The sequence below is a fragment of the Canis aureus genome, chromosome 34 (genome assembly GCF_053574225.1).
Source record: "Canis aureus isolate CA01 chromosome 34, VMU_Caureus_v.1.0, whole genome shotgun sequence".
Taxonomy (NCBI): Eukaryota; Metazoa; Chordata; class Mammalia; order Carnivora; family Canidae; genus Canis; species Canis aureus.
Window position 1 is genome coordinate 30,607,799 of NC_135644.1, and position 26,441 is coordinate 30,634,239.

Here is a 26,441-nt window from a genome sequence, read left to right on the forward strand (position 1 = left end):
CACCTTCCCAGCGATCTGAGCTAACCGGTGGGAATAGTGATTCTCCTCTTACTCCCAATTTTGTGGCTGGTTAGTAGATAACACTAAAGATAAGAAAGTTATTTCTTGTAAGAATGTTATCCCCAAATCTAAAGGTTTAATGATATCAAACTTCCACTGAACTCCAAGATTTGATCATTTTTACACTAGCTTCTAACTAAAACAGTAATACTGTAAAATCTCAATAAGCATATTCAAATTCTGGTGATTCTTAATTGAATCATTTTAAGGCATTTTTTGTAACTCAAGTCCTACCACGTTGGATCTTACAAATGTTCTACATAATTCTATTTGGTTTTGTCACATAAAGAAGGGACTACCCACCTCTACCCAGTTCCTCTCAACTTCTACTAAACATACAACCCTGTGCAAGATAACATCCCTGAAAGGCGTCCTCTGTTCTCCACCTCTTGCTCTCCTAAAGCCCTACTTCTCGCCTTTACTATTAATTTCAGTATTACTTTATATTGTCTTAAATTCTGTTGTAATTTTTCATATGTACATTATATTTTATTGTTAGGTATCACCCATATTAACTAAGATAGATTGTATAGTGAGATTCAAACAATTTTTTTCCAATTAATAATACTTTTGTCCTAAGAAAAAATTGTTAGCAGTGGAGCATTCTTGAAGGCTAGTGAAATCGTGAGAAAAGAGAATAAACCAGGGGAATTATAGATAAGGCCCAGAAGCTTGGATTTTCAGCTATTAAACTACCTTTAAAATAAAAATAGCTATTTAGAAGAACCTAGCCTTATTGAAGCTGATAGATAACCGACATCCAAACACTGAAAACTCTTAACTAAAAAAAAAAAAAAAAAAGAAAACTCTTAACTAAAAGATGGTTCACCGTATGTTACGGTGGTCATGAAGTGGTAAGAAAAAATAAATCTCTCAACGTGGAACAAATGATGTTTGGGGACAGAAACATAAGAGGGTTTAACAGACAATAAGAATGGAATTGAGAACAGAGTTGAAAATGGAAGACAGCTATTATGTTTTAGTTGAAATGTGCTGCATGTGTTCTATAAAAGGTTTGGACTGGGCTTCAGGTTACTGGTTTCCACCTGTTACAGTTGAAAGAAAAAAAGAAGGAGGTGGGGGGAGGAGGATGATGGGGAAAAGAAAGTAGAAAAGAGAAAAAAGTCAGATGCATTCTGTTAGAGCTAAAGAAACGATCTGACAGTTTTGTACCAGCAGCAAAATCATAACGGGCTGCAGCCTCAGTCAGGTACCTGAAGCATCTGAAGTTTTGTTTAAAATGACTAAGGTGCAATACAGCAGTTTATGGAAAATGGGAAGGGCCTGCAGCCCTCGGGCAGCGTTGCAGGTGATGGGTATCCGGGAGCAACACAGCAACAGTTTACTGCCCGCGGAGGCGGGGGGCGGGGGAGGAGGGAGGGCAGCGGGCGCCGCGCTTCGGAACGTCCCGGGACTGCAGCCCGTCCCGCAGCCCGTCCCGCAGCCCGTCCCGCAGCCGCGACTCTAAGGGCCGTCGGGCCTAACGCCGCGGGGGCTCCTCCGCCGCCTCGGGAGCTGGGAACGAGCCCAGGCCGCAGGGGCCGGGCGGGAGGCTCGCCCTCCGCTTCCCCCACCGCCCAACGGCCGCCCGCGCGGAGCCCAGGCGCCGCCGCCAGGGGCCGCTGTTCGCTCAGAGCCGCCGCCCCTCCCGCCGCCCCGCTGCACTTCTCGCTGCCCCCGCCACCCCGCCCCGCCCCTCCCGCCGCCCCGCTGCACTTCTCGCTGCCCCCCGCCGCCCCTCCCGCGGCCCCGCCCCGCCCCGCCCCGCCCCTCCCACCGCCCCCGCCGCGGGTTCCGACAGCCCGCAGCCGAGCGAGCGCGGCAGCGGCAGCGCAGCGGCAACGGCACCGCCCGGGCAGGAGCGCAGGGCGCAGGGCGCAGGGCGTCGGCGAGGCTCCGGGAGAGGGAGTCCGGAGCCCGGGCACCCCGCGACCGAGCGAGCGAGCGAGCGAGCGGCCCCGGCCTCGGACCGCGCCTGCCGGGCGCCCCCGCGATGAGCGCGGCGCCGGACAACCGCACGGACGCGGCGGGCCTGCTGCTGGCCCAGGGCAGCGAGGCGCTGGCGCGCGCGGTGCGCTGCTGCACCCAGGCGGCGGTGGTGACCGACGACGGCCCCGGCCCCGGCCCCGGCCCCGGCCCCGGCGGCCCGGACGAGCGCAGCCTGTACGTCCTGCGCGTGGTGCAGATCGCGGTCATGTGCGTGCTCTCGCTCACCGTGGTCTTCGGCATCTTCTTCCTGGGCTGCAACCTCCTCATCAAGTCCGAGGGCATGATCAACTTCCTGGCGAAGGACCGCAGGCCGTCCAAGGAGGTGGAGGCGGTGGTCGTGGGGCCCTACTGAGCGCCGCCCGCCCGAGCCCCTGCTGCCCTGGACCGTCGCCTTTCGGGGTGAAGCGCCCGGTGCCGGCGGTGCGCGGAGGGGACCCTGCCTGCGCGGCGGCGGGCGGCGGGCGGCGGGCGGCGGGCGGCGGGCCGGGCAGTCGGGGGCCGGACTCTGGACGCTGCCGCGAGCGCGGGCCACGCTGGCGGGCGGGGGGCGAGCAGGGCGGGGCGGGCCCCGCGGCGTCGACGGCCGGTGCCCGAGCGCCCCGAGTGCGCGCCGCGCTGTCCCCCGCCCGCCCGGCTCCGGCTCCGGCTCCGGCTCCGGCTCCGGCTCCGCTCCGGCTCCGCGGGCTCCGCGCCGTCGGCGGAGCGTCTCGTGCCCCCGCGCGGGGTTTGTGCTCGTCTGCTCGGACACACGTGTGAGAAGCCCTCCGCTGCCCTAGTGGCCCGTTTGCCTGCCGGGGTTGGAGTTCTGTTATGGGGGGGGGCTGCGAATGGGGACCCGGTGACCTGCTTCTTCTATCGCGTTTCCGGGGGGCGGGGGTTGGGGGGCGGGGGCCGGGGCCGGGGGGGGGGAGCTGCGCCCCAGCAGCCCCGGGCACAGACCGGGCTGGAACTCGTAGCTCACGACCGCAGGGTCTGCGCCGCACAAGTGCTCTTGACGTTCATGACACACCGTTTTGACTTTCCCCCCCTTATTTGACATTTCCTTAATAAATGCAAGGCTGCAGTGTGTTGCTCCCGGCTTCCTCGTGCTCTTTCTGGGCTCCCGGCAGGGGGGACGCGGGGCGACGAGGAGCCAGGGTGCGCGGCGCGGAGGGGGTGCGGGGTGCGGGGCACGTGGTGGGGCCGGGGGCGGCGGGGGCAGGGGCGGGGGCGGCGGGGGCAGGGGCGGGGGCGGCCCTCCACCTTCCCACGAGGCGCTCCTGCCCACTCGGGTAGGCCTGGCCCTGAGCCGGAGCCGACAGGGGGCCCCGCGGGAAGGCGGCACGTGGGCGCTGGCCGCCGGCGCCCTCCCCCGACCGGCGGCGGCGGGGTGCGGCTCCGCACTAAACACCGAAAGCGCGAATGCGAGGGAAAGTAGCTGCGGAAGCCGGGGGCGACGCGACTGTCCCGGGGTCGGCCCCGCCCACCCGGGCCCGGAGGCGCGGCCGCGGGCTTGCGCGGAGCTGGCCAGGGTGCTGAAGGGACGGTGATGGGAAGAAGAGCCTCGAGAGCCGTGGCTGTGAAAATGGCCCAACGGGGGCCATCACTTCAAGCTTCAACTTGGTAAGAGCCGTTTATCCTTGCACCTGGGGTAGGACCCTAACCGTTTTCAAAAAAACAAAGGAGCCTCCATGCTGTAGCAATGAAAGACTTCACAGTAGCAGATACAAGATTGACTAAAACTGAATAATAATAATGTCCCATTTACTCAGGAAGAAGCACCATGGGTGTAAACCTGTAGTTTGACTCAAAGATCAGGATCGAAAGGTTTGACTGTCCTTTGACATCCCATGTACTACTCAGTAGACGTCCACTTCACTCTCAACATAAATCATGCCAGGAAGTATGCCTTCGAACGGTTTTTTGAATGCTGATACGTTTCAGACTTAAGAAAAAGGATTTTGAAGCCTTGCCTGTTGTTTCTGTCTTCTCTGCTGGGAAGGGTCTGCTTATTTGTTTTTGTGTTCTGCACCCGGCGAGGGGAGCACAGTCAACCTGTAGTCAAGGCTGAGTCACGGAAGGCAGCTTACTTTTGTTAATGCGTAGGGCACGAAGTGGAGGCTCCTTATTTTGTTGACAGTTTCAATGGCACCAAGTGAATCTGCTGCCTCCATGTTTGAAAGCGAGAAACAAGACAGAACAATCAGTTCGTGCTGAGACAAACCAGACATTTAAAATTAAACTCGGGTTCTTTTTTTCGGTGGCTGCAACATCTGCCAAGGGTTCCTTCTTCATGCACACTTACTAGCCCATCAGTGAATTCGTTGTTCTGGTGGAAATCTATTTGGGATCAAAAACCAATCAATGAGAGTTTGTAGGACTCTTGCTATGTGCCCTGCTCTGCAAGGTGCATGTTTACAGTGAGTTTCAGACGCAAAAATGTTTCGCACTTCCAGGTCCATTTTCACTTCCTTGTGTACAACAGACATTTCGATTTAAAGCCAAAGTCCTGAAAATTGCAAAAGGGGCCTGCTCAAACAACTCTATGACTACCATCTCCTCTCTCAATACCATCCATGTTTGTTTGCCTTAATACTTCTTTACACTTCTTTCCTCCTCCCTATAACTCAAAAGAAAATTTAGTTTCTTCTTACCTCAACTGTCCAAATTTATTCTCTTATTTTATCCTCTTACTCCGAGAAATTATGAGTGTCAGACAAACCAGAACCTGCAAAATTTAGTCCTTAGGTAAAAAAAAAAAAAAAAAAAAAAATGTGAACAGAGCTCTGTAATCCATGATCTATGCATCATAGGGAAATGCACACGGTCTGAAAATATCATAGCCCTGGGGACCATTTCCTTCCAACAACTCTTCTCTGCAGCCCTTAGATCCATTTGTTACTTAGAGAGATGCCAAGTGGTTCTGGTTTTTATAGATGAGGCGATATGTGCAAGAAGCTTTTTACACTCCCTATTCCCTGATGGCCACATGGCAACCACTTTCCCGTACCCCACGCCACTCCCTGCCTCATCCTGCCTTTGGCTCTCTCTTTTTTTGATTCTAACAAATACGTTAAATGAAAGTTTTTAATCCTGCCCAGAATGTATGGAGCATCTGTCCTTTCCCACAGTCATGCTGTAAAGGAAAGTGAGTTTTTAAAAGTCACTCTCTGTATTTGACCTAAGAAAATAATTTCAGCCTTAAGAGACTGGGAATTGAGAGAGATAGATGCAAACAGGCAGGTTATATCATCCCACGCTTAAGTCCACCATTTGGTCAGTAATTAGTGGGAAGCCCTGAGAGAGAGAGAGAAATGGCTTTCTGTAAAAGCTTGCTAGATTTGACATAGTCCATGGGGAGGTATTTGATACTTCCTGAAACCCTCCTGGAAATATGGCAGAAGCAGGGAGAGGTTTTTGTGAGACTCAGCAAGTGGATTAGCAGGGTTGTAACCCTTCTCAGGCTGTGCAGCCAGCCACTGATGCCTCTGAGCCTCAGTGGCCTCCACATAAGGGGCTTAGCCAATAGTTGATAGTGTTATTTTTCTTATGATTCTGATACAGACCATCCCACTGTCCCTGAAAATGTATTAAGAACTTGGGTGCTGGACACCTTGAGGGAGCTTGAGGGAAGACGAAATATAAAGGCCATGCTACTGTTTCAGGTCTAAGATCAGACCTGCTCCGGGGACAGTCCCTGTGCCTGATTATTGATTTCCAAGTCACTCTGACCTCTCCTTGAGTCCAGAGTCAGTCCTGTGATGTCTTCCTACACTAATTGTGAGTAAGGAAGGGAAAGGCACATTGGACTATGATGAAGAAAATTTTGTTTGTTCCAGTCTCTGACTAGTTTGAAAGCTGAGTAGTCGAGTGGCCTCATCCCTATAATGAAAAAGATGGATTCCAAAAGGACATCCTACAATTCTACTGAATTAACTTGTTTAACATTTTCTTGTCTCTTAAGATGTTTCATACATTTCTTCATGAGGGAACTTAGAAATAAATTTTATCTTTCCAATCTTGGTCCTTTGGGTAGAAATGTTTATCCCTGAGAATCAAGCGCTCCTTGACTCAGGGTACGTTACTTACAATAATCAAAGCACAATTTCAGACGCCCAGCCAGGCCTCCATAGACAGCAGTTTCTAAACTGACTAATCACACATCATCTAACCAATGCCTTACGTATTCCAGATCTCTATATTCTCACTGGATGGCACAATGAAAGCAGAGCCCATTGAATGAGGGAGCAAATAATTGACAAGTGATTCATCTAGATCATGCACAGTCAAGCTAATATGTGCTGTTGTTTACAGCAGCTTCTCGGGTGTTTGAAGACAAATCAACAACCAATTTTCTCCCCCAAAGCATTTTCCCCTTTGAGCTTCTGCAACACCACACAACAGCTGTTCCACATGCAGTTTAGAGCCTTCGTTAGCCTTGGCTATAATTGTCATTTTGGGGTGCAATGCCAGGAAAGGATTCCAGAGCTCAGTTTGTTTTATAAGACTCAAACCTAGTTTGAAAGCTTCTGTTGAAGCAGCAAGTCTAAAGCAATCCCCCAAACAGGAATCAACAGATCTTTTATCCACCTGCCAAATCCCATTTAGATATGTGCACAATAGCTCAAATGGGATATGTTTTAAAGTCAGCTCCAACAATAGTAATTGTTTTCTCATCCCTGAATTTAAATGCTCAATGGTTAATTGCTTCCATGGCCCATCTCACTGTCTTCCTTTCCAAATATTTTTGTATTGTTTTAAATTCTTGAAATATTTGAGAGTCTAAGATTAATTCTATAGCATCAGCTAGGTTTAAAAATTCTTAGAAAGTATAGTCTAGAAAAATTAAGTATGTAATATTATCAGCAGGCCCTGTATCGTTTATGGTGATCACAATAGAAGTTTAAATTTACTACTTGTATTTGATAAATTCAGTACATTTCAGAGGAAGTTTCTACAAGGATTGTTGTAAGGATAACCAGATGCATTTTTAAAATACTCCTCCATAAGCTTGCAAACAGTGGCTTGCTTCTAACCTAAATAATACATACACAATGAGAATAAACAAAGCATGATTTCATTTGTCTGCTTTTTTGTTTGTTTGTTTGTTTGAAGAGATGATGGGTAATTTCCTTCTCTAAATATATGTAAGTGCCTATTTGCTGAAATATTTTTGAGCGGGTAAATGCAGGCACAAAGCGATCAATACATGAAAGGTCAAGCCATCTGTGATAATACTGGAACAAAACTCTGCCCTATTCCCATTTTAAAGCAGGTTTCCATTAGATAGTATTTTCTGAACTCATAAGTCAAACAGATAGTGTTTGTCAAGCACTCATGTATACATGGTACATTACAAGTTACTACTAAGAAAATAAGATGATTCCTATTCATTTGAGCCATAAAACCAGGCACAAATAAACACACATGAGGGAAGACATATGATCTACCCCAAAGAGTCAAATAATAAAGAAGTTGCTCCTATTTACTATTTCTGGAATTCATGGTGATATCAATATACATGCATAATTTTGCTCTCGTCTACATGTCAGCACACTTTATAACAAGCAGAAAATGTTAGTTTGTCGTGTCAATTTTTTTTTGTATAAGCTTTCCACCCTCACCAATTCCTCTTTCATTATGTACTCGCTCACATCTAAAGATATACTGCCCTGAAAGAGTCATTGATTTTTATCAGACCAAGACTCAGATGTCTGATTACTATGGGAAAAGAATCCCTCTGGGATCTAGAATGTCTCTTTTGCTTTATTTATTTTCCTATAAATTGAGCAGGATCATGCAGTTCATATTCTAAATAGTATTGATTAAGGCAGGTACACATGCACACACTCATATAGTCTGTTTCCCACATTATATACTGATGAAATAGATCCATCCCACCGTAGTCAGTATCGCATATTCCCTAGTTGTTTTATACTATTTGTTTGCAATAAAATAACACATAGAAATAGTTACAATAGTCCCAAAATGTTCAGTGAACAAGATTTATGCGAGGTGCCTGGAGTCTTAGTCTAGATCTTGACATATATGTTTCAATCTTCACCTAAGAACTGGAAAGAAAAAAAAAAAAAAGCTGAAACCCCAAGGGACAGAAAAGTCAAAGATTGTATATTGCACAGCTTAAAAATCTTTCAACACTAAGTTAAGAGAAATGAGAGGGAAACCTAAATTTGAAGAAGATCAATGAAAACAAAAATAACCCATTAAGTCTCTAGAAATTTACAGGCCAATTATGAATTCTCAAAATGGTGACTAGGAAAGTATACATTTAGAGGATTTAAAAAAAGGATCAAAGATTACCAGTAAAAGTGCAAGCAATGCTAGAAGAATGTGGAAAATTGTTAATTCCTCCTTCAATTCTCTTTCCTCTCAGAGTCTTGCACCAATTGCAAGCATCCTGTGAGCTAGTTCAGTTAACTTCTATCCAAAGGTCAAAGAGGCCTTGCCAGATCTTCTTAATTATCAATAAATATTTATTATTTAGTATCCCACATAGGCATGATTCTGTACTAGCTATGAACTTAGACCTTGGAAGTTGAGTGCAAAGGATCATGGAATTTAAAGGCGCCTTCGGGGGATTCTGGGATCCCCAGCTGTCTTCTGCTTGATTTATGTCCAGGTGTGCTCGGTGATCCTGATACATACGAGCTACACATACATGTGACTTTTCCCCTTACAGATGAAGTACTCGCTATTCTCTATAATTAATGTGGAGGCCTGAACAACTCAAACAACTCAATTTGACTTTTCCCCATGCCTTCAGGTAGCACACACAAGGCTCATTGTACATTATATATTCAAGCTCAAGATAAGCATGAATATGGAAGGCCTAAAGAAAGTGCTGTAACTGAATTTCTTGAGGCTACCTATATTTTTCTACAAATTCAGCTTGGGAATACATGTTTTATTCATTTCCCCCACCATGAATTTTCAAGGGCTGAATAATTAACAAAAAGGATCAAGTGTGAAATTCCCTCCCTCACATTCCAGAGGTGAGCTTAATGCATTCTTGTTTTAAGTAACATAAATACCTTCTAAATTTACAAAACATCCAACCTATAATGGTTTAAATTAATTGAGACTCTTTGAGTTGCTATCAACATAAACTCAATTCAAGCTGACTTTAAATAGGATGCTGAATTTACTGACTTGTGTGATTTGCAAGACCAAGGATACAGCCACTTCAGCTGTACAAGAAGCTGATGTATGATGCCATCCAAATTCTTCCACCATCTCTGTCTTTCAGCCAAGCTCTTTCCACGTGGTGAGAAAAGGGGGAACGAAAAACGATCCCCTCCTCTAGGCCCACACTCACATCTTACCAGCTTAACAACTGTAACAAAAAGAAACTGTCTTCCTGGGCGAACTCTGGCCATGTGCTACTCCCTGAACCAATCTCAGTGACTGGGGTGGATGCAGGAGGAAGGCTGTAGTGGGTCATTGCCATCCCTGTGGTGAGAGGGAGAGAACAAAGGAAAGTAGAATCAGTTCTCTTCAACCATGAGTCCTCACATAAGAGATTCTGCCGTCAGAAGAAGCAATAGGCTGCTGGATGTCCTAAAATGATTCTCACCCAGTTTAAAGGAACCAATGCCAGTTAGCCAGTGATGGAGCCAAGTAACTGCACCTATATCTCCTGACCCTTAACTCATATTCTTTTAAAACACTATTGATTCTATCTGCTGTCTTTCAACAAGGCTCAGTCGCCTTTTTACATTTCTTTCATGATTCTGTGTCTGTGCTGATGTAGCTCCACATGCCCCGGATAATGGCCTGGATTTCTGGGGCAGGCATTGCCACCACCTTGTACCCAGTGGCCTTAATTTCGACCAGTCATCTGATATCTCCATTTGTTTATGAAAATAAAATCATTTGCCCTCCCTAGACCTGGCTAGGCATAAAAATGTCCTTGAGATGGTAAATTTTATGGTAAGAAAATTTTAATATGATCAATTATTAAACGAAATGAAGCAGATTTATTTGCTGCAGGACTTCTCTTTTAAGCTTTCTGACTCTCCCTGGGAGAGATAAAATATTTAGCATTTCCAAATTGATCTGAAAAACTCACTTTGATGGGCTCTCTCTCATGACCCATCTTCGTTGGAAAGGCTGCTGCTCTGTAAATACATGGGATTTCTTTTTTTTTTTTTTTTTTTACCTTTTTTGAATCCTTTACTCTGTTTCTAAATTGTTCCTTATCTGAATTCATCCTAATCCAGAGAGTTAGCTTAGCTTACTTATCTGCAGAGAAACTGAACCTTCATTGTTCATTTCTTTGGGTTTCCGGCTGCTTTATCTGTTCCACACTTTTGACTTGGGGAATTACCTAGCCGACCAGTTGCTCTGCAACCTGTACTAGTAGGCCTCTTCATTCTTATTCACAAATGGGGAGGGGAGCTGATGATGTACTTGAGAGAGGAAATCTGTCAACGGTAAAGACTGGTGTTTAGAAGCTTGTTCCTCACCCAACTCATCACAACAGGTAAGCTCATCTCATCTTTGGGCTTCCAACTGTGAAAGCCTGAATCTGAGGAAGCACAGTGTTCTCAGTAGAGTCTCTGCATTAGCAACCTACATAATGGGCCTCTAAGGCACATGTGTACAAACATAAGACCACTCCCTTTTTTTCCCCCCTTTTCTCTTGTCTTTCTTTTCTTTTTTTTCTTTTTGTTTTGTTGTTTTGTTTTGTTTCGAATACTCTTTTTCTTGGCATGGTCGCCCTCCTATATTTGACTATGTCTTTTTCAGGAAATGATAACCTTAAAAACAAAAAACTAACAACTTTCAATAGTTAATCTAAACCACTATATCTAGACATATGATTTACTTTATGGTTAATCTTTGACTGATTGCTTTATACCCAATAGTCTGATTACCCAGTTTTTGTTCAGTAATATTTTTCTTTCTTTCTTTTTTCCTTTTTTTTTTAAGATTTTATTCGTTCATGAGACACACACACAAAGAGAGAGAGAGAGGCAGAGATAGGCAGAGGGAGAAGCAGGCTCCATGCAGGGAGCCCGATGTGGGACTCAATCCTGGGACTCTGGGATCACACCCTGAGCCAAAGGCAGACACTCACCCACTGAGTCACCTAGATGACCCAAAAAAACTTTGATTTTTTAAAAAATAAAATTGAATGGGATGCCTACGTGGCTCAGCGTTTGAGCATCTGCCTTTGGCTCAGGGTATGGTCCTGGAGTCCCAGGATCGAGTCCCACATCAGGCTCCCTGCATGGAGCCTGCTTCTCCCTCTACCTCTCTCTGTCTCTCATGAAGAAATAAATAAAATCTTTTTAAAAATCTAAGTTTTTAAAATATTTTCTCAGTAAATAATACATTTTTAAAATGTTCTTTTATTAAAATTGTCTAACATTTAGAAGATTTATAAGTAGAAACTTTTAGGGATGCCAAAGCAATTAATACCTCGGGAAAACAAGGTATATCACTTTAAATGGTAATATATAAAGAACCAAATAGTAATATTAAAAATTTGAAAATTTAAAATTGAAATGTAGTCTCCATTTTAAAGGAGAATTTACTGAAGTATTCCTTCAGCTTTGGGATCAACATCTACTGCAAAATTAAACTAGACCCACATCTACCTTTTGTATGAGATCGCACACCTTAAATTTTATAATACAGAGATTAAATTATACTGAATTCTTTGCATGTTTTAAATGTATTTTTATTCGCCAACAACTTCCTTCCATTCTACAAAGCAAAGACTTCACTGACTGTTGAAATAAAGAAAAGCTATTCAAAAGATGAACCTTCACTCTTTGATAAGGAGTTTCATTTCATGCTTAACGTGCTGTATAGAGAAAGAAAGAAAATATTAACAGTGTTCCATGATTCAATGATTTTTGAGATAAAAATATTTTCAATTTATAATTCTATAGATTCAGAAGGAGTGCTTAGACACTGGAGAAGTGCTATAAAAAAAGGTTTTATGAACACCAAAGGCATTGTCTTCTTAGACTATGGTTTACCTGTCATGTATCAGTCACTTAAGAAAGGCTGAGTGAAGTTAAAAATTTGTAATATTCTCATGTTTAGATGAAGTGTTATGCCAGAATGTTAGGCCCTTCTCTAAGACCATCTAACTTTCTTCTATCCTATGTTTTCATTTAAGAAATTAAAAGTTACTATTTTAAGAGGGATTTTGCTTCCACATTGTTTCCCAAGCACTTAGAATATAATATAGTCCTGTTGTCTACATTCTCTTCTTATTATTGTTTTCTAGTTGGATTGTATTATTGACATGGCTGATTTTCAAATTCTGTTTGTAGAAACTTGTAGGCATCTACAAATTCTTATTGATTACTGCCATCTTCATCCATTCATATGAATGACTGATAACTGCTAGTATTGATCATAGTTGGTACTTTACACATGTTACTTCAAATTCCTTACAACTCTAGAAGTTATAATTATCCCACTCCCACAAATGAGAAAATGGAGGGACTGAGGGGTAGTAACTTATCCAAGGTCACATAACTGAACTGTTCTTGAGCTAAGATGTAAACCCAGATCTGAGACATTACAAACCAAGAGCATTTCCACTATGTCATTCTGCTAATTCTTCTGATTGACAGTAGGGAAAGTTCCAACTTTTTCACACACGGAGCTGTGTCATTAACTTGGATCCACCCCTACAGCTTTGAGTAATGATTTCACATAGAGGAGAAGCAAAGCAATTTATCATTTTGGTAGATTTAGAGTTTGCTAGTAGCAGATGGTTCTAGGATGTAAGAATGTGGGTTTTAGGAGGCAATTCAAAATGAGCCTCAGCTTGTCCAATTATATAGCCTTCTTACTTGGAAATGAATAAAGATTTAAAAAAATTATTTTCTCCTTGAATTCTGCAATTGTAAAGTCCTCTAGTGTTCACTTACATTGCTTAAACAATTTTTTTTGTTGTTGAAAATCTGCTTACAATAGTTTTGACTAAAATATTTTATTCTAAAACATTGGGGATTATTTGTGTGATGTCAACAAATGTCCTTTAAAGTTAAAAGACATTTTTGTAGACTGGATTTGCTTATAAAGTGATAATAATTTACTTTATGCAGTTTTACTACATATTTCTTCTAAGCACTTTACATGTATTGGATCATGCAGTCTTTACAATCATCGTATGAGGTAGTTTTTATTCTCATTTATGAGGAAATTGAGGAGTGGAAGGAGAACATATTGACTGACTAAATCTGGATACCAAAAGATTCTGAGATACTTGAGTAATGGTCTGACCTTAATAAGATAAAATTTAACCTGGGAAAATACAAGGTTCTCTATTTGGATCTAAAAAATAGCTGTACAAGTATAGTCTGGAGAAAATGTGGTACATAACAGACCATAAATACAAAATATGTAAGCTTTTATTCAAGAAGAAGCTCTAGATTAGTCAGTGGAGTACTGAGATAGCCAAAAACGTGTGAAAGCAAAGACTCTTGCAGGGGCAGGCCAGAGGCCAGCTCTCTTCTGTTTCTTGATGATTCCAATCTTAGAGTGGTTCTGGTGCCAATACCATATTTTTTAAAAGTTGTAAATAAACTCAATGTATTCAAAGAAAGCAACTATACTGGCAAGGGTTCTAAAACCATGTTAAATGAAAAATGGTCAAAGGAGTAGTAGTGTTTACCATTGAAGGAAAACCAAAAGCCTCAGGTTTAACAGAATAACCATGCTCCAATGTCTGAGGAACCGCCGTAAACAGGAGGGATTCCATGTGTTAAGTATACACTCAAGTAGGAATGGTGGCAACAGTGAGTGGAGCAAGCTACACACACAGAGGATTCAGCTCTTAATCAGAAAGATTTTTCTAATAGCTGGAGCCTGTGGAGAGACTAAATCCCCTATTTCTGGATGCCCATTCAGCAGGGATGCTACAGAGGAGATTCAAGAATGAGACAGACTAAATCTTTGAGTGAGGTACCTTCTAGTCCTGTGCTTTCATTATTCTTGATTCTTCCCTTTTGGGTAGGAGACTGCAGGCACCCGGTGGGTGGCTCTGCTCTCTGGCCAGAACAAGCAGCGGCCTGCTCAGGGACTTTGGAGTCACAAGGTTTTGGAAGGGGCAGCCCCGGTGGCGCAGCGGTTTAGCGCAGCCTGAAGCCTGGGGTGTGATCCTGGAGACCTGGGATCGAGTCCCACGTCGGGCTCCCTGCATGGAGCCTGCTTCTCCCTCTGCCTGTGTCTCTGCCTCTCTCTCTCTCTCTCTCTCTCTGTGTGTCTCTCATGAATAAATAAATAAAATTCTTTAAAAAAAAACAAAACAAAAACAGGGTTTTGGAAGAAGTAGTAAGACCTGGGGGTACAAATCAGAAGGCGGTGTCCTCCTTTCTCACTCACATGCCTGCTTTTTCTTAGAACTTCTCCATTGTGCTAAAATCATCTTCTACTACATCTTGGCTGTAAATACTGTAAGTTTCTGATCTTAATTCTAAAGGGACTACTCCTAATTGGTTTGTCCAGAAGTTACACTCAGAATGACTTTAAAATTATTTTACTGAGGCAGGTGCAGACATAGCAACTCAGCTTTCTCCCAAGTTCAAAGGCTGGTTCTAACATTTAGCTCCCGGCTTCTAAAGGAAAATTAAGCTAGCTTGGGGCCACCTATTTATCCAAAACAAAAGGATCCCTGGGGTACAGACTCATGGATTTAACAGAGTTTTGTTTCCATACTATATGACTAAAAGGCATTAATGGATAAATCATTTTTTCTAATGCAGCACAAGATGTGGTCTCTGCCGCACTAAATAATCAGATATAAGAAACGTTGCATTGTTTCAGGGAAAGAAAACTTAATACCTTCATGTCTCAAGGCCTGAGAACATACACAGAATCCAAGCCTGTAAATTATAGCATTGTGTTTTAGAATCTGCATAGCACTGCAAAGAACACAGTCCCTGCTCTGAAGGGTAGGAAGTCGTTGCCAGTATGCTGTCAGAATTTCAACGTATCTTTCCATGATACTATAGTTTAGCTCCTCAGAAAAGAAAATTAATTAGTTTTCCAACAAGATTAACGTTTTAGGCTAGACTTCTCTCCAGATGGCAGACACGTTCTTAGTAGACACAGTCACATTGGCGACATGAAGACCACCTTTTTGAAAGTGGATTGATTCTGTTCATCTCATTGGAAAGAGATGAGGTGGTAAGTTTCACTGCGCAGGAGACCAATCATTTGTCCTAAATCAAAATCAATTCTGTTGGAATTGTACCACTGTGCTGCTTGTCTCTGATCCCTGGCATAAGAGCCTTAGATACAGGTTTTATGGTATGCAAATATCTACTTTTGGAAAAGTTTACAATACTCCCCACACATTATCTGCTTTTTAAAAATCATTGATTTCAGTAAAGAAAATGTTATACACTTAACATTGGTAAAATGTCTTCTTAATGGTTTTATGTTTTATAATAAAAGGAGAAAAGTCATGAAATCATAAGACATAAGTTGTCTATGTTTCTAGGTGACACCACTCCTAAATTAAATCCACCTTATTATCAAAAACATCCTGACCTAATTTCATAGGACCATGTGACTTCACAGTCCTGCATTCCAAAATCACTGCAATTAGCATTGTCATCCTAGGATCTTGCTTAAATATTCCTTGCTATAATATAATTTCATGTCCTGTTCTCAGAGTGGCCTTTATTTTGAAATTTTGCCAAGAACACCATCATCTGGGTGTTAGAGTTTGATTAAACATAGCCCCAAAGAATGTCTTTCAAAGGATATAGTTCACCTGGTTTTCATTTATGAAACACAAAGTAGCTTATGCTTTGAAGTGACAATAAATCACCTTTAAATTTAGATTTAAAAATAACAAATTATTTAGTCTTAAAATCTGAGCAGGGAGAGAAATACTTCCTAGAAGGAATCTTGTGGTTTATCTATGTCATATATCTCTGGGGCACCTGGTAGCACAGTTGTTGGTAGGAGAGGATCCCAAAAGTCTAACTACCATAGCTCATGATTTTCTCATCACTGCTGAATCTTTGGACTTTAACCAAAGCCTCATATCTGCCCAGTTTCTGAGTTGATTAGAGAGTATAATAGTAGCTTCCAAGGGACCAGCTGGTGAGATCTGATTGATTTTACAATATCTGGCATGCTCAATGCCTTGAGAATCTTTTGTCTAGAGAACCGCAGCCTTTCCTCTGAAGCCCACTTGTCTAGTCTGTACGTCTGGCTTCTGTCTGTATGTCTTGGCATCTGCTGTAGACTTGGATTGACCCTGCTACCCTGCCAAAACTTTCCTCTCTCAGGGAGCTGGAACTCTGTTTGGATATACTCCCAGCTGTTGCTAGGATCATCTAGAATTGTGATGCCACCCACCTCATCACATAGAGCATAATGCTGCTTTGAAACTACTATTATGTCTCAACAATGACAGCACATGCTTTGGGATACTTCCCACAATCACGATCAAGCTCAAGTTAACCATACTCCTAACCTATGTGGGTGAATGCTGGATCCTCTCATTCTGGAGTCCACATTACAGTAGAGTTAGCTCCTCAACTCTGGTCACTACTTCCTATTCCTTTCCCATTCCCCTGACGTGCTATGAAGATCTCAGTATGCTTTCAGCTCAGGCTTTATACGCTATGGTATGTTGATCAATATATATATTTTTTTAAGTATAGATAAAAGGCTGAGAACTACATTGATTCAAGTCAACTGTATGTTTCTGCTGCTTCCTCTACCTGCATATCCAGTGAGATTGTAGGCAACGAGCAAAGTGTTCAGAGAGAGGCTATGCATTCAAACATAGAGGCCATGAAGATGTTTAAGATGCTATTTTGGTCCTGAATTTGAGAAGCACTGAACACAGTCACTCCTTTGATACTCACTTGAATTTAAGGTGGGTCAGCTAATAAAAGCTCTTGAAAACATTACCAAGATAACATCACATTGTTATTTACCATGTAATGCTCCCACAATACTTCAGGGCAAGTTTAAATTTTTAAATTATTTATCATTCTGTACTTGCTGGTTCACTCATCTTTTTTATCATGTAGATTAAATCAAGAGTTGATCTTATGTGAAAGAAGTTCCTAGAAGTAAGGAAGAGGAGGCTATAAATTGTATTTTTAGAGATACTTCTTTCCTCAAGATATTTAAGAGTATAAAAAGAATCTGTGTAGAAATATTTTATTAAATTTTATGTGAATCAGGAGAGTGAATCATAAGATTTTCTGCAAAACCTTTCTAGCACCCTATGAAAAGATACAGCTACAATCGACATGCCAGTGATTAGGCATTATGGTTTCATCCAACTATATTCTGACTTAGCCATTTTTGAGCCAGGACCATCGGGAATGCTCCATCACTTTCATATTTACAGATAAATATGCCAACCTCCATTTTTTTTTATTGCAAGACAAGTCTTTTGAACAGTGACACATATTAAACCCCTTTGGGAGTGGAGGCTCAGTAGTGTGGCTCAGTGAGTCTGATTTGGATTCCATTTTCTTTGGTTCTAGGGAATTGGGAAGATAAGTGTGAAATTACTTTGATTCCTGACACCAGTTGCATAGATTTATTTCAGTGATTGATTCAAAGATCACATGGTTTTGCTAAGCACTGCAGCCCTGCATCAATCTTCAGGAGAGCTGAAACTGCCATTGATTCTGTCCTGCTGTCTTAGGAAGGAAATGCTGAAAGACTGCATCCAGACCTTAATAGGCATCAGCCAAGTTAATAGTTGCTTCAATTGCTGGGCAATGGTGAGGCATGAAAAGAAGCAGGTCCGACACATTTCACAGTGTTCTTTAAACAAAAAGCCTTCATCTACTTTATTTGGTCAATCAATTTAAATTTAGATGTAGAAAATATGAATGATTACTGCAGCCAAAAATAAAAGGGATGCTTACTTTGGAAACATTTAACCTTAAACAAGTAACTTGACATTTCTAATACCCTACTATTTTGATGTATTGGGAGTATGTGTCAATTATTATTTCTTTGTTATTTAATTACAGAGGAAGTGTGCACCATTGTAAAACGTTCAACATAACATAGAGACTTATAAGGAAAAAAGTAAAATTTCCACCTGCTCCCTAAAAAATCTCGGGGCGGTTTGGGATTTAAAGAAAGGGAGAGAAGACAAAGATAAATACCATATGACTTAACTTATATGTGAAACTTAAGAAACAAAACAAACAAAGGAGAGAGAGAGGGAGAGAAGCCAAGAAACAGACTCTTAACTATAGAGCACAAACTGCTGGTTACCAGACGGGAGGGGTGTGGGGGATGGATGAACTAGATGATGGGGAGTAAGGCGCACACTCGTGATGAGCACTGGGTGTTGTATGGAATTGCTGAATTACTATATTGTACACCTAAAACTAATATAACGCTGTATTTTAACGTTACTGTAATTAAAATAAAAGCTACCTAACTAAATAAATGAAAATGAGAGAAGACAGAGATTCAGATAATGCAGGTACAAATTTCACTCTACAAAGTCAAGCATACAGAAAACCATAATTTTCTACAACCACTTGGTGGGTAGTAGGAGCTCCCAGGTTATTGAATCACTTCTTCCCCTTGATGACACACTACCTTCTTCCTTAGAGTTGGGCACATGGTTGTGAGCTTACAAGTGCCAAAGCAACTTGTTCTTGTCCTTAATCCTCCCACTGTGGGATCTACTGAAATGTCTCTTATCTTCTTGTGGGTGGTAGATTCAAAGAGGTCCGTCCCTGCAGAGGCTCTGGCAGTCAGAGGACTTCTGATATTCAGTTCATGCTGCCATTGGACTAACAAGAACTACTGTGAATGTCCCCTGGGTGTACAGGAATCCTACCTCGGTTCCTGCACCACTCTGGAAGTCCTGACTTTGGAAGCTGACTCAGACCCACCTCCCCAGACACACCACACAGTCACTTCTCTGAAGAGGGGTCCCGTCCTCCTTTGGGTTCCTTAAATAAACTAGCAGGTTGTCACCACTCTACCCTGATCTTAATCTGGCTTTGCTCCAGGATGGCTGAAGGATGGGACTCAGAGTCTCTTCCTCACAAACCCTTTTCTATCAACATCTCTTTGCTTACCATGCAATTATCCTCCCCCTTTCTCTTTGATGAGGGAAGTGATGGAAGGTAAGGTATTCTCTGACTTCACCATGTCTTCCTCTAAATTTCTTCTCCATGTCTGCATGATTTCCATTTCTTCCCCCATAGTAAACTTGTGAAATTCAAAATCAACTACTTCTTTTTCCCCTCTTCTCTTTGCTATATCACTTCTGCTAGGCAGGAAGCAAAAAAGAGTAGCTGATTAGAGGAAGGTTAAGGCACATAGGAAAATATGGTGAAGGGTCAACAACTAACTGATAAATAAAAAATATTAATGTGATGAATTAAATATGAAATATTTCAAAACATTTAGAAAAGCATACACAGCACACTCTGCTACATAAACAATGGATTTTTTGTTTTTTGTTTTTTTGTAAAACATAAAATTATGTTAAGTGTATGGAGACAATTCTTCAACTTACTGTTTCTCTTGAGTAGTATGTTATGGGTATCTTTCAAGGGTATCCACACTGATACAAATCAGTGTGAAATTTAAAAGCAGCTGCCTAAAATGATGTACCCGTGGCTGAAATCAAGCCAGATTACAGCAACACTCTTTGTGTCTATTATTTATGGTCCACGTCTTTTCTGATTAATTCATTCTACGTGGTCAGCACCCCTGTGGCACTGTCGTTTATCTTTGTGTTCATTCTTGCTACTATCACCTTTGGATGTACCTTATCAACTATTGGGACACTCAGGTTGTTTCTAATTTTTGTGACTTAAGCAACATTGCATGAACATCTTTGTACACATTTCTGCATGCATCTTCACAGTATTCCTACTGCATAGATATCTAAAAGTGGAATAATTGGAGTGAAATGTATGAACATTTAAAATCTTCCCAAGTTTTTACCAAGTATACACCTGCCAAAAGTGGGTATGCTCTTTTATCACACCCTTGCTAGCACTGAATATTATATATTTTAAAATTTTTCACCAATTGTTAGGTAAGGAATATTGGATCACTATTATTTTAATTTTTATTACTCGTGTTTCTAATATGACAGAGCTTATGTTTTCAAGACACTTTTATACTTTTTTCTCAAATTCACCTCTCTATTCTATTTGTTTGATATTTTGTTATTAATTTGTAGGTGCTCTTTGTCAGTGATACTAAGTTTTTGGTATTTTATATATGTAGGGAATATTTTCTCCCAGTCTATCGCTTATTTATGTATCTTGCCCCACATATAAATTTTATATTTCTGAAAGGTCATAAACATTTATCTTTTCCTTTTTAACTGCTGCATTTCCTGTGTTAGAAAACCTTCCATTTTATTTTATTTTTTAAAGATTTATTTACTTATTTTAGAGAGAAAGAGAGCAGAAGGACAGAGAGAGGGAAAGGGAGAGAATCTCAAGCAGACTCCCCACTGAGCATGGAGCCTGACCCAGGGCTCAATCTCATGACCCCAAGATCATGACCTGAGCTGAAATCAATCAGGTGGTTAACTAATCGAGCCACCTAGGTGCCCCCAGAAGCCCTCCATTTTAAAATTATTTTATAATATTTGGTTCTTACATTTAGATCTCTAATTTTTATAGAATTTCCTTGGACAAGATGTGAAGTAAAATGCTAACATGTCTTCCTCAAATTATCCCAACAGCTTTTCAAATCTTATGCTATTATTTCACAAATAATAACTAGCATTTCTTCTTCCAATTGAATCTATTTGTCTATTTGAGAAAAATGCCAAAATGTTGCAATTAATATAACTACTTCTTATATTCTGATATGTGTTAGGACAACTCAGAATTTATTCCTTTTATTCCAAATATTTTTGGTATTTCTGGAGTATTTTTCTCTTAGATTTGAACTTAGGATCTGTTTTTTATGATTATCCTGAAGTCATAGAACAAATATTAAGAATATCTACATATTTTCAAAGCTTGAGAGTGACATAAATAATAATTACTTGCTCTCATAGACTGGGACAAAATTCATCATTGGTGAAACCATTGGTGTCAAGTGCCTTTAGAGATGGAGGATAGGTATGTTTTGTTTATTTACTCCTATGTCTTCTTTATCTTATGTACTTAAGTGTATTTATTTTCATTTTAAAATTATTATATGATACAAGAAATTTTCTTCTGAATATCATGTTTTTGCAACTAGTATAATATGCTTACATATTCCATACATTCAGTTCTGTGATTTCATCTATAACTTAAGATTTAAGAAATTGATTTATGCATTTTCTAAGTGATTAGATAATTTCTCACTATGCTAATTATTTTACTCTGTTTCCATACAATGCAGATTTAATATCTAGTTTTAGGAAGTTATTAGAATTTTTGTTGACCCCGGCATTTGAAAGACTTCTGTAAAAAACACATCATTAGCAAATGATGTCAAGTCTCTATTTATTGGATTCAATGTTGTATGTGACTGTGTCTATGTATGCATAACCAGTTCTAAGAGTTTTAAGTTAAAGACTTCTAGAATTATTATTTCAATTTCTACTTGTATTTCTGTCAGTTTGTACTATATTTACACTGATCTTTTGTTATTCAGTATATGCAAGTTTATAGCTGCAAGAAGTACTTGGTGAATTGGCTCTTAATTAATATAAACTACTTTTTATTCACAAATATTTTTTCCTTAAATTCCATTTCATACAACTTTCATATTTCCACCCTGTTGGCATTTGTTATATTTTTTCCATTTTTCTCTTTTTAACATATCTTTGTGTTTTGTCATACTCTTTTTCTAAACTTCCAGTTAGGTCCATATAAAATTGCAAAACCAGAGTGATGTTAAGAGCAAAGTTAAAAGCAAAGTTGCTTTTCTCACACTTTCTCCACAAATTTCCTAATGAGTTTTATAAAACGTCACATCAATTAGTATTTGTTTAATACCAAATCTAAACTAGTGGTATTTTATTTGTGGCATAAGATGTAGCATGAGATGGAGGGAGGCAGTGGAGTAGGTAAATCAGCTAAGATGTACATTTTAGATGATCCTTGACTTGAAGGGGCATATCTGCTATAGAAACAGAAAGAACAATTAAATGCCAATAGTATGGAACTTATCATTTGTGTGATATTCAAACAAGAAAGATAATGCTTACCAAAATAGTTGGAGAAAAACTTCATGGATCGTTTTAGTGCATGAAAGGAGGACTATTTAGTCAATGTTTAAATAGCATAAATTAAAAAAAAAAAAATTCTTTCAGCTATCCATTCAACAAACATTGACTGAGCAATGTTTTCCAAGAATTTAAAAAGATGTTGGGAATATGGTAGTGTACAAAAGTGGCTCCATAAAATGAATCTTAGATCATATCTGGACATTATATCACCTGAGTAGGTATAAAATTACTTTCTATAACCAAGAAGTGAAGTGTTGGGTCATTAACAGCAGGAAAATTGGGCTGGGAGGCCTAGGAAAGGCTTTCCAAAGTAAGAAGATTAAACTGAGGTCAAAAGAAAGGGTAGGTTATAACCATGCAAGAGGGTGGGAGGGAGTTTATTAGACAGAAGGAACAGTGTGTGCTAAGGCCCCATGGCAGGAAATATTTGGCTTGTTTTGCGTCTCTTTGAAGCTAGAATGAAAAGAGAGATGTGTCACATGACATGAGAAGCTGTAGGAGGTACACTACAGTTGGTTGAGGTAAGCCTTCAAGATCAGGTTAGAGATTTTGTTCCTGGTCTTTGCAGTGATAGAAAACTTCTTGCCTTGGGTGCCACAACCATGTCACCTGGGGCCCATATGCGTACGGTACATGGCCTGGTGGAGCCGCTCAAGCTGGAGGCTAGCATAGAGAAAATCAAGGTCTTTCAGGTGGCTGCAGAGCTCCCATAGGCTGCGTGCAGAATGCCTGCAAGGATGCCCTACTGGTAGGTGTTCCAGCTGGAAGCAACCCCTTCTGGAAGCCCAAATCCAGTACTTTATTCTAAAGGCTGCTGGGAAGAAGTTTGCTGAGGAATGCTTTTAAGTGCAAAGTAATGAATAACTGACTATAGGTCTCCAGGAAACAGTTTTCTCCAACCAGAAGACTATTAGATATTTCAGACCTTTCCTGTAGCTCAGTCTTATAGCCAAAATCCTATAGAATTGGTGAGTTTCTATTCAGAGTAGGAAACTGGGTGAAGGAATAGACTTTAAATAATAATGGCCTGGTTCTTTTGTAAAGTGCTTTCATATTTAGGACAAGCAAAAATGGTACCATCGAATACATCTTTCATAAGTGAATTACTAGTATTTCTATACCTGGAATATTATGTTTGTTTTATTTACTGGATATTTGCATTTGGGGAAGGAAAATTTTTTTGTTTGTTAAAAAATTGAGCATTTGTAACTTGTTGTTCCTAAGAGTTTTATACCATACCAGAATTTGTTCTTTTCTCATGAATTTACATCATCTAAATGAAGATAAGCAAGTGTAAAACTGGGGGAAGAATAGGCTTCATTAATCAAATGATGTCCTGATTTTTGTAAATGAAAACTTTGTTTTATTTCTAACTCTAAATATGGGAGCTGTTTCTTAGCAAACTTGTTTGGAAAGATGCATATTGTGTTGTGTATCCGATTGCCCCATTCTCTGTATGAAGCTGACTTTGTGTTTTTAAGATCCTCTACAGTTGAGATTTATTAAAAAAAAAAAAAAAAAACTATGTTATTTCATGTCCTAAAAAATGTTTATATATGATCTTCAGAACATTACAAATGATTAAAAACAAAATAATATGAAAAAGAATAAAATTAAGTGATAGGAAACCACTACCAAAATATTTAAATAGAGGAAGGATCTGAGTTTGTAGTGTGGGGAATTGACGTGATGGGTATTTGCATTTCGGAAGGCGGTCTGAGCTGGAGGGGGTCTCCCTGGCTCTTCCCTGTAAAGAATGGCCCGGGAGCACTGGGGAAAGCCCGGGGGAGGACCTGCGGGAGGGGACGCTTGGGGGGAGGGGAGGCCCTGCGGGAGGGGAGGCCGGGGGTAGGGGTGGGGAGGCCGGGGGGGGGGGGGGGGAGGGGAGGCCGGGGGGCGGGGAGGCCCTGCGGGAGGGGAGGCCGGGAGGCGGGGGGGAGGGGAGGCCGGGGGGAGGGGAGGCCCTGCAGGAGGGGAGGCCGGGGGGCAGGGAGGGGAGGCCGGGGGGAGGGGAGGGGAGGCCCTGCGGGAGGGGAGGCCGGGGGGAGGGGAGGCCGGGGGGCGGGGAGGGGAGGCCGCGGGGAGGGGAGGCCGGGGACTGGCAGGCTGGCCCAGCGGGCAGCCTCGCCGTGGGAAGAACTGTTGGCCGCCAGACAGTATCCGGGAGGCAGAGTCGTGAGGCTTCAAGGCGGCTGCGACGCGGGCGAGGACAGAGCGGGCACGTCCGGGAGGGACGGTGGGGGGGTGGGGGGTGGGGGGGGTCCCGGAGGGCTTGGCCGCAGGTGGGCGGCCGGCGGGCGGGGAGGCTGGGGCGGGAGGCTGGAGGCTGGCCCGGAGGACCCCTCGGTGACTTGAGAAACGACGTGACGGCTCGGCGGTCTTGGATTTCTCACTCCAGCGGCGTGGAACCACATCCGCTCACAGGATTCTTGTGCGAGTTAAATGGGATAATGTGGCGAAGCGTCTAGTTCAATAAGCACTTAACAACTTTTCATCTTTTAAAAGTAAAGGGACAGAGAATGGACCATTTTCAGTGCGAGCTGCAACCTCCTATGCTGCTCATCGCAGTTTCTATTTTAGATGTTTGGGAAAAGAAAGGATATGAGACAATTTGTCTCCAAAGACTTTTATTAGCTAAATGTGTTCTCTGGGTACAAGTCCGGCAGGCAAACAGGCACTGCCTCGCATACCCCATCATAGCATGCATGTTGAGAGGGAGGTAAAAAATTACTGACCTGCTTTATGAAAGTTTTCCACATTGTCTCCACACAAAACACGGGTGAATTTTCATTCAGTCTGACAACACGGGATGTGCCCTGAGCTCTGTGGTTACACAGCCCCCCTCCGTCCCTACCCCCGGCCCTTGGTGTTCGCTCCCACTAGCTTCCTGGACCCTGCATTTATCCGAGTGTGTAACCCAGACATTTCTTTCACTAACACCAGTTGTTAAGCTGTCTGCAGTGAGGCCACCTGGGTTCAAACTCCAGCTCTGATGCTTATTACGTGACCGTGGAGAGTTACCTAACTTTCCTAAATTTCAGGCTTTTCTTATGTTATATAGGAATATTAATATTTAATTTAAAAGTTGTCATGCAGATTAAAGACATAGCATATATAACGTCCAAAGTACAGTACAGAGCAACAGATTAGTGCTCATGACAAGATACCCAGGAAGTGAGCACTTTTCTTGGCTCTTCTGAAGGGTTTAGTACATACACATAAATATCTTCAGGAGTCCAGCTATTCTCAGAAAGCCACTCCAAGTAACCATTAACCATCACTCATTCCCTTGAGATTCCCCTTAACCAGAGTTTATCAGTACTCGGCTACATATTATCAACACCAAATTTGAGCATTTCTAACTCACGTTTTCTGTTTTTTCCTCCAGAGGGTGACCCAAATCTAGGCTCTGAAAAAGTCTAGATGGGGCCCCCTTTAGGACTCCAGACAAGAGATGAGTACTTTAATGCAATTCCAGGACTCCCAAGAAGATATTAGTACTGACCAGCCACACTCCTATCTCATTCATTTCATTTCAAGTGTTTTACTCCTGTAGTTATGCTCCTTGAGCTAAAACTTTGTCTTTTGTTTGTCAGACCTTATAAGTTATCATAAAATATGAATAAGTTCACTAGAATTTTAAAAATTGTTTAAGGAAGAATTACATGTGAGAAGCAAATTCAAGCATCATATAAAACAAAGAAAATAAATTTGTTTTCTTTCTTTCTATATCCGAAAGAGTTTTTTTCTTCACCCAACCCTTCATTCCTTTCCCCAAATATGACCGCGTTGTCAGCTTTAGGTTATATTCTCATAAAAAAAAATAGGTTTACTCAAAAATACATGTGTATGTATTTTTATAAACTTTTTTTTGTTGTTAGAGAGAGAGCGAGCATGTGTGCACAAGTGGTAAAGGAGAAGAGGAGAGGGAGAGAGAGAATCTCAAGCAGGCTTCACATCCAGTGCAGAGCCCGAACCAGGGCCCAATCTAATGACCCTGGACCATAACCTGAGCCAAAACCAAGAGTCAGCGGCTGAACTGTCTGAGCCACCCAGGCTCCCCTACGTGTGTGTGTGTGTGTGTGTGTTTAATTACAAATGCAGTCATAATAAACATCTTTTTCTATAAAACTTCACATATAAACATATACATATCAATATTTGAGTGGCTGCAATGTATTCATTCTATTGTATGAGCTATGCATACGTGAATTACACA

The 26,441-nt window shown here is 41.8% G+C and overlaps 1 protein-coding gene and 2 long non-coding RNA genes across 4 annotated transcripts; 2 read left to right on the plus strand and 1 right to left on the minus strand.

Moving 5' to 3' along the window:
* Positions 1-1,873: 1,873 nt before the first annotated feature.
* RPRM (reprimo, TP53 dependent G2 arrest mediator homolog) lies at positions 1,874-2,554 on the plus strand. Its single transcript, XM_077883656.1, has one exon. It carries the CDS (start codon positions 2,054-2,056, stop codon positions 2,399-2,401), a length of 348 nt encoding a protein of 115 aa, XP_077739782.1. The 5' UTR covers positions 1,874-2,053; the 3' UTR covers positions 2,402-2,554.
* Positions 2,555-3,785: 1,231 nt separating this feature from the next.
* Positions 3,786-14,117, minus strand: LOC144304561 (uncharacterized). Its single transcript, XR_013371498.1, has 3 exons — positions 13,985-14,117; positions 9,372-9,498; positions 3,786-4,368 (listed from the first exon to the last, which is right to left on the minus strand). It is a non-coding gene; the product is annotated as an uncharacterized LOC144304561 (long non-coding RNA).
* A 1,828-nt stretch (positions 14,118-15,945) lies between these two features.
* On the plus strand, positions 15,946-26,369 carry LOC144304557 (uncharacterized). 2 transcript variants are annotated; one of them, XR_013371493.1, is made up of 4 exons: positions 16,407-16,661; positions 17,538-17,780; positions 21,059-21,122; positions 26,104-26,369. It is a non-coding gene; the product is annotated as an uncharacterized LOC144304557 (long non-coding RNA). The 2 variants fall into 2 exon arrangements; XR_013371492.1 differs by lacking the exons at positions 21,059-21,122; positions 26,104-26,369 and having other exon boundaries at positions 15,946-16,661; positions 17,538-17,942.
* Positions 26,370-26,441: the final 72 nt, after the last annotated feature.

Bases quoted from the DNA above. Each gene is read 5' to 3' on its own strand.
- RPRM (XM_077883656.1), top strand. From the start codon at position 2,054: ATGAGCGCGGCGCCGGACAACCGCACGGACGCGGCGGGCCTGCTGCTG.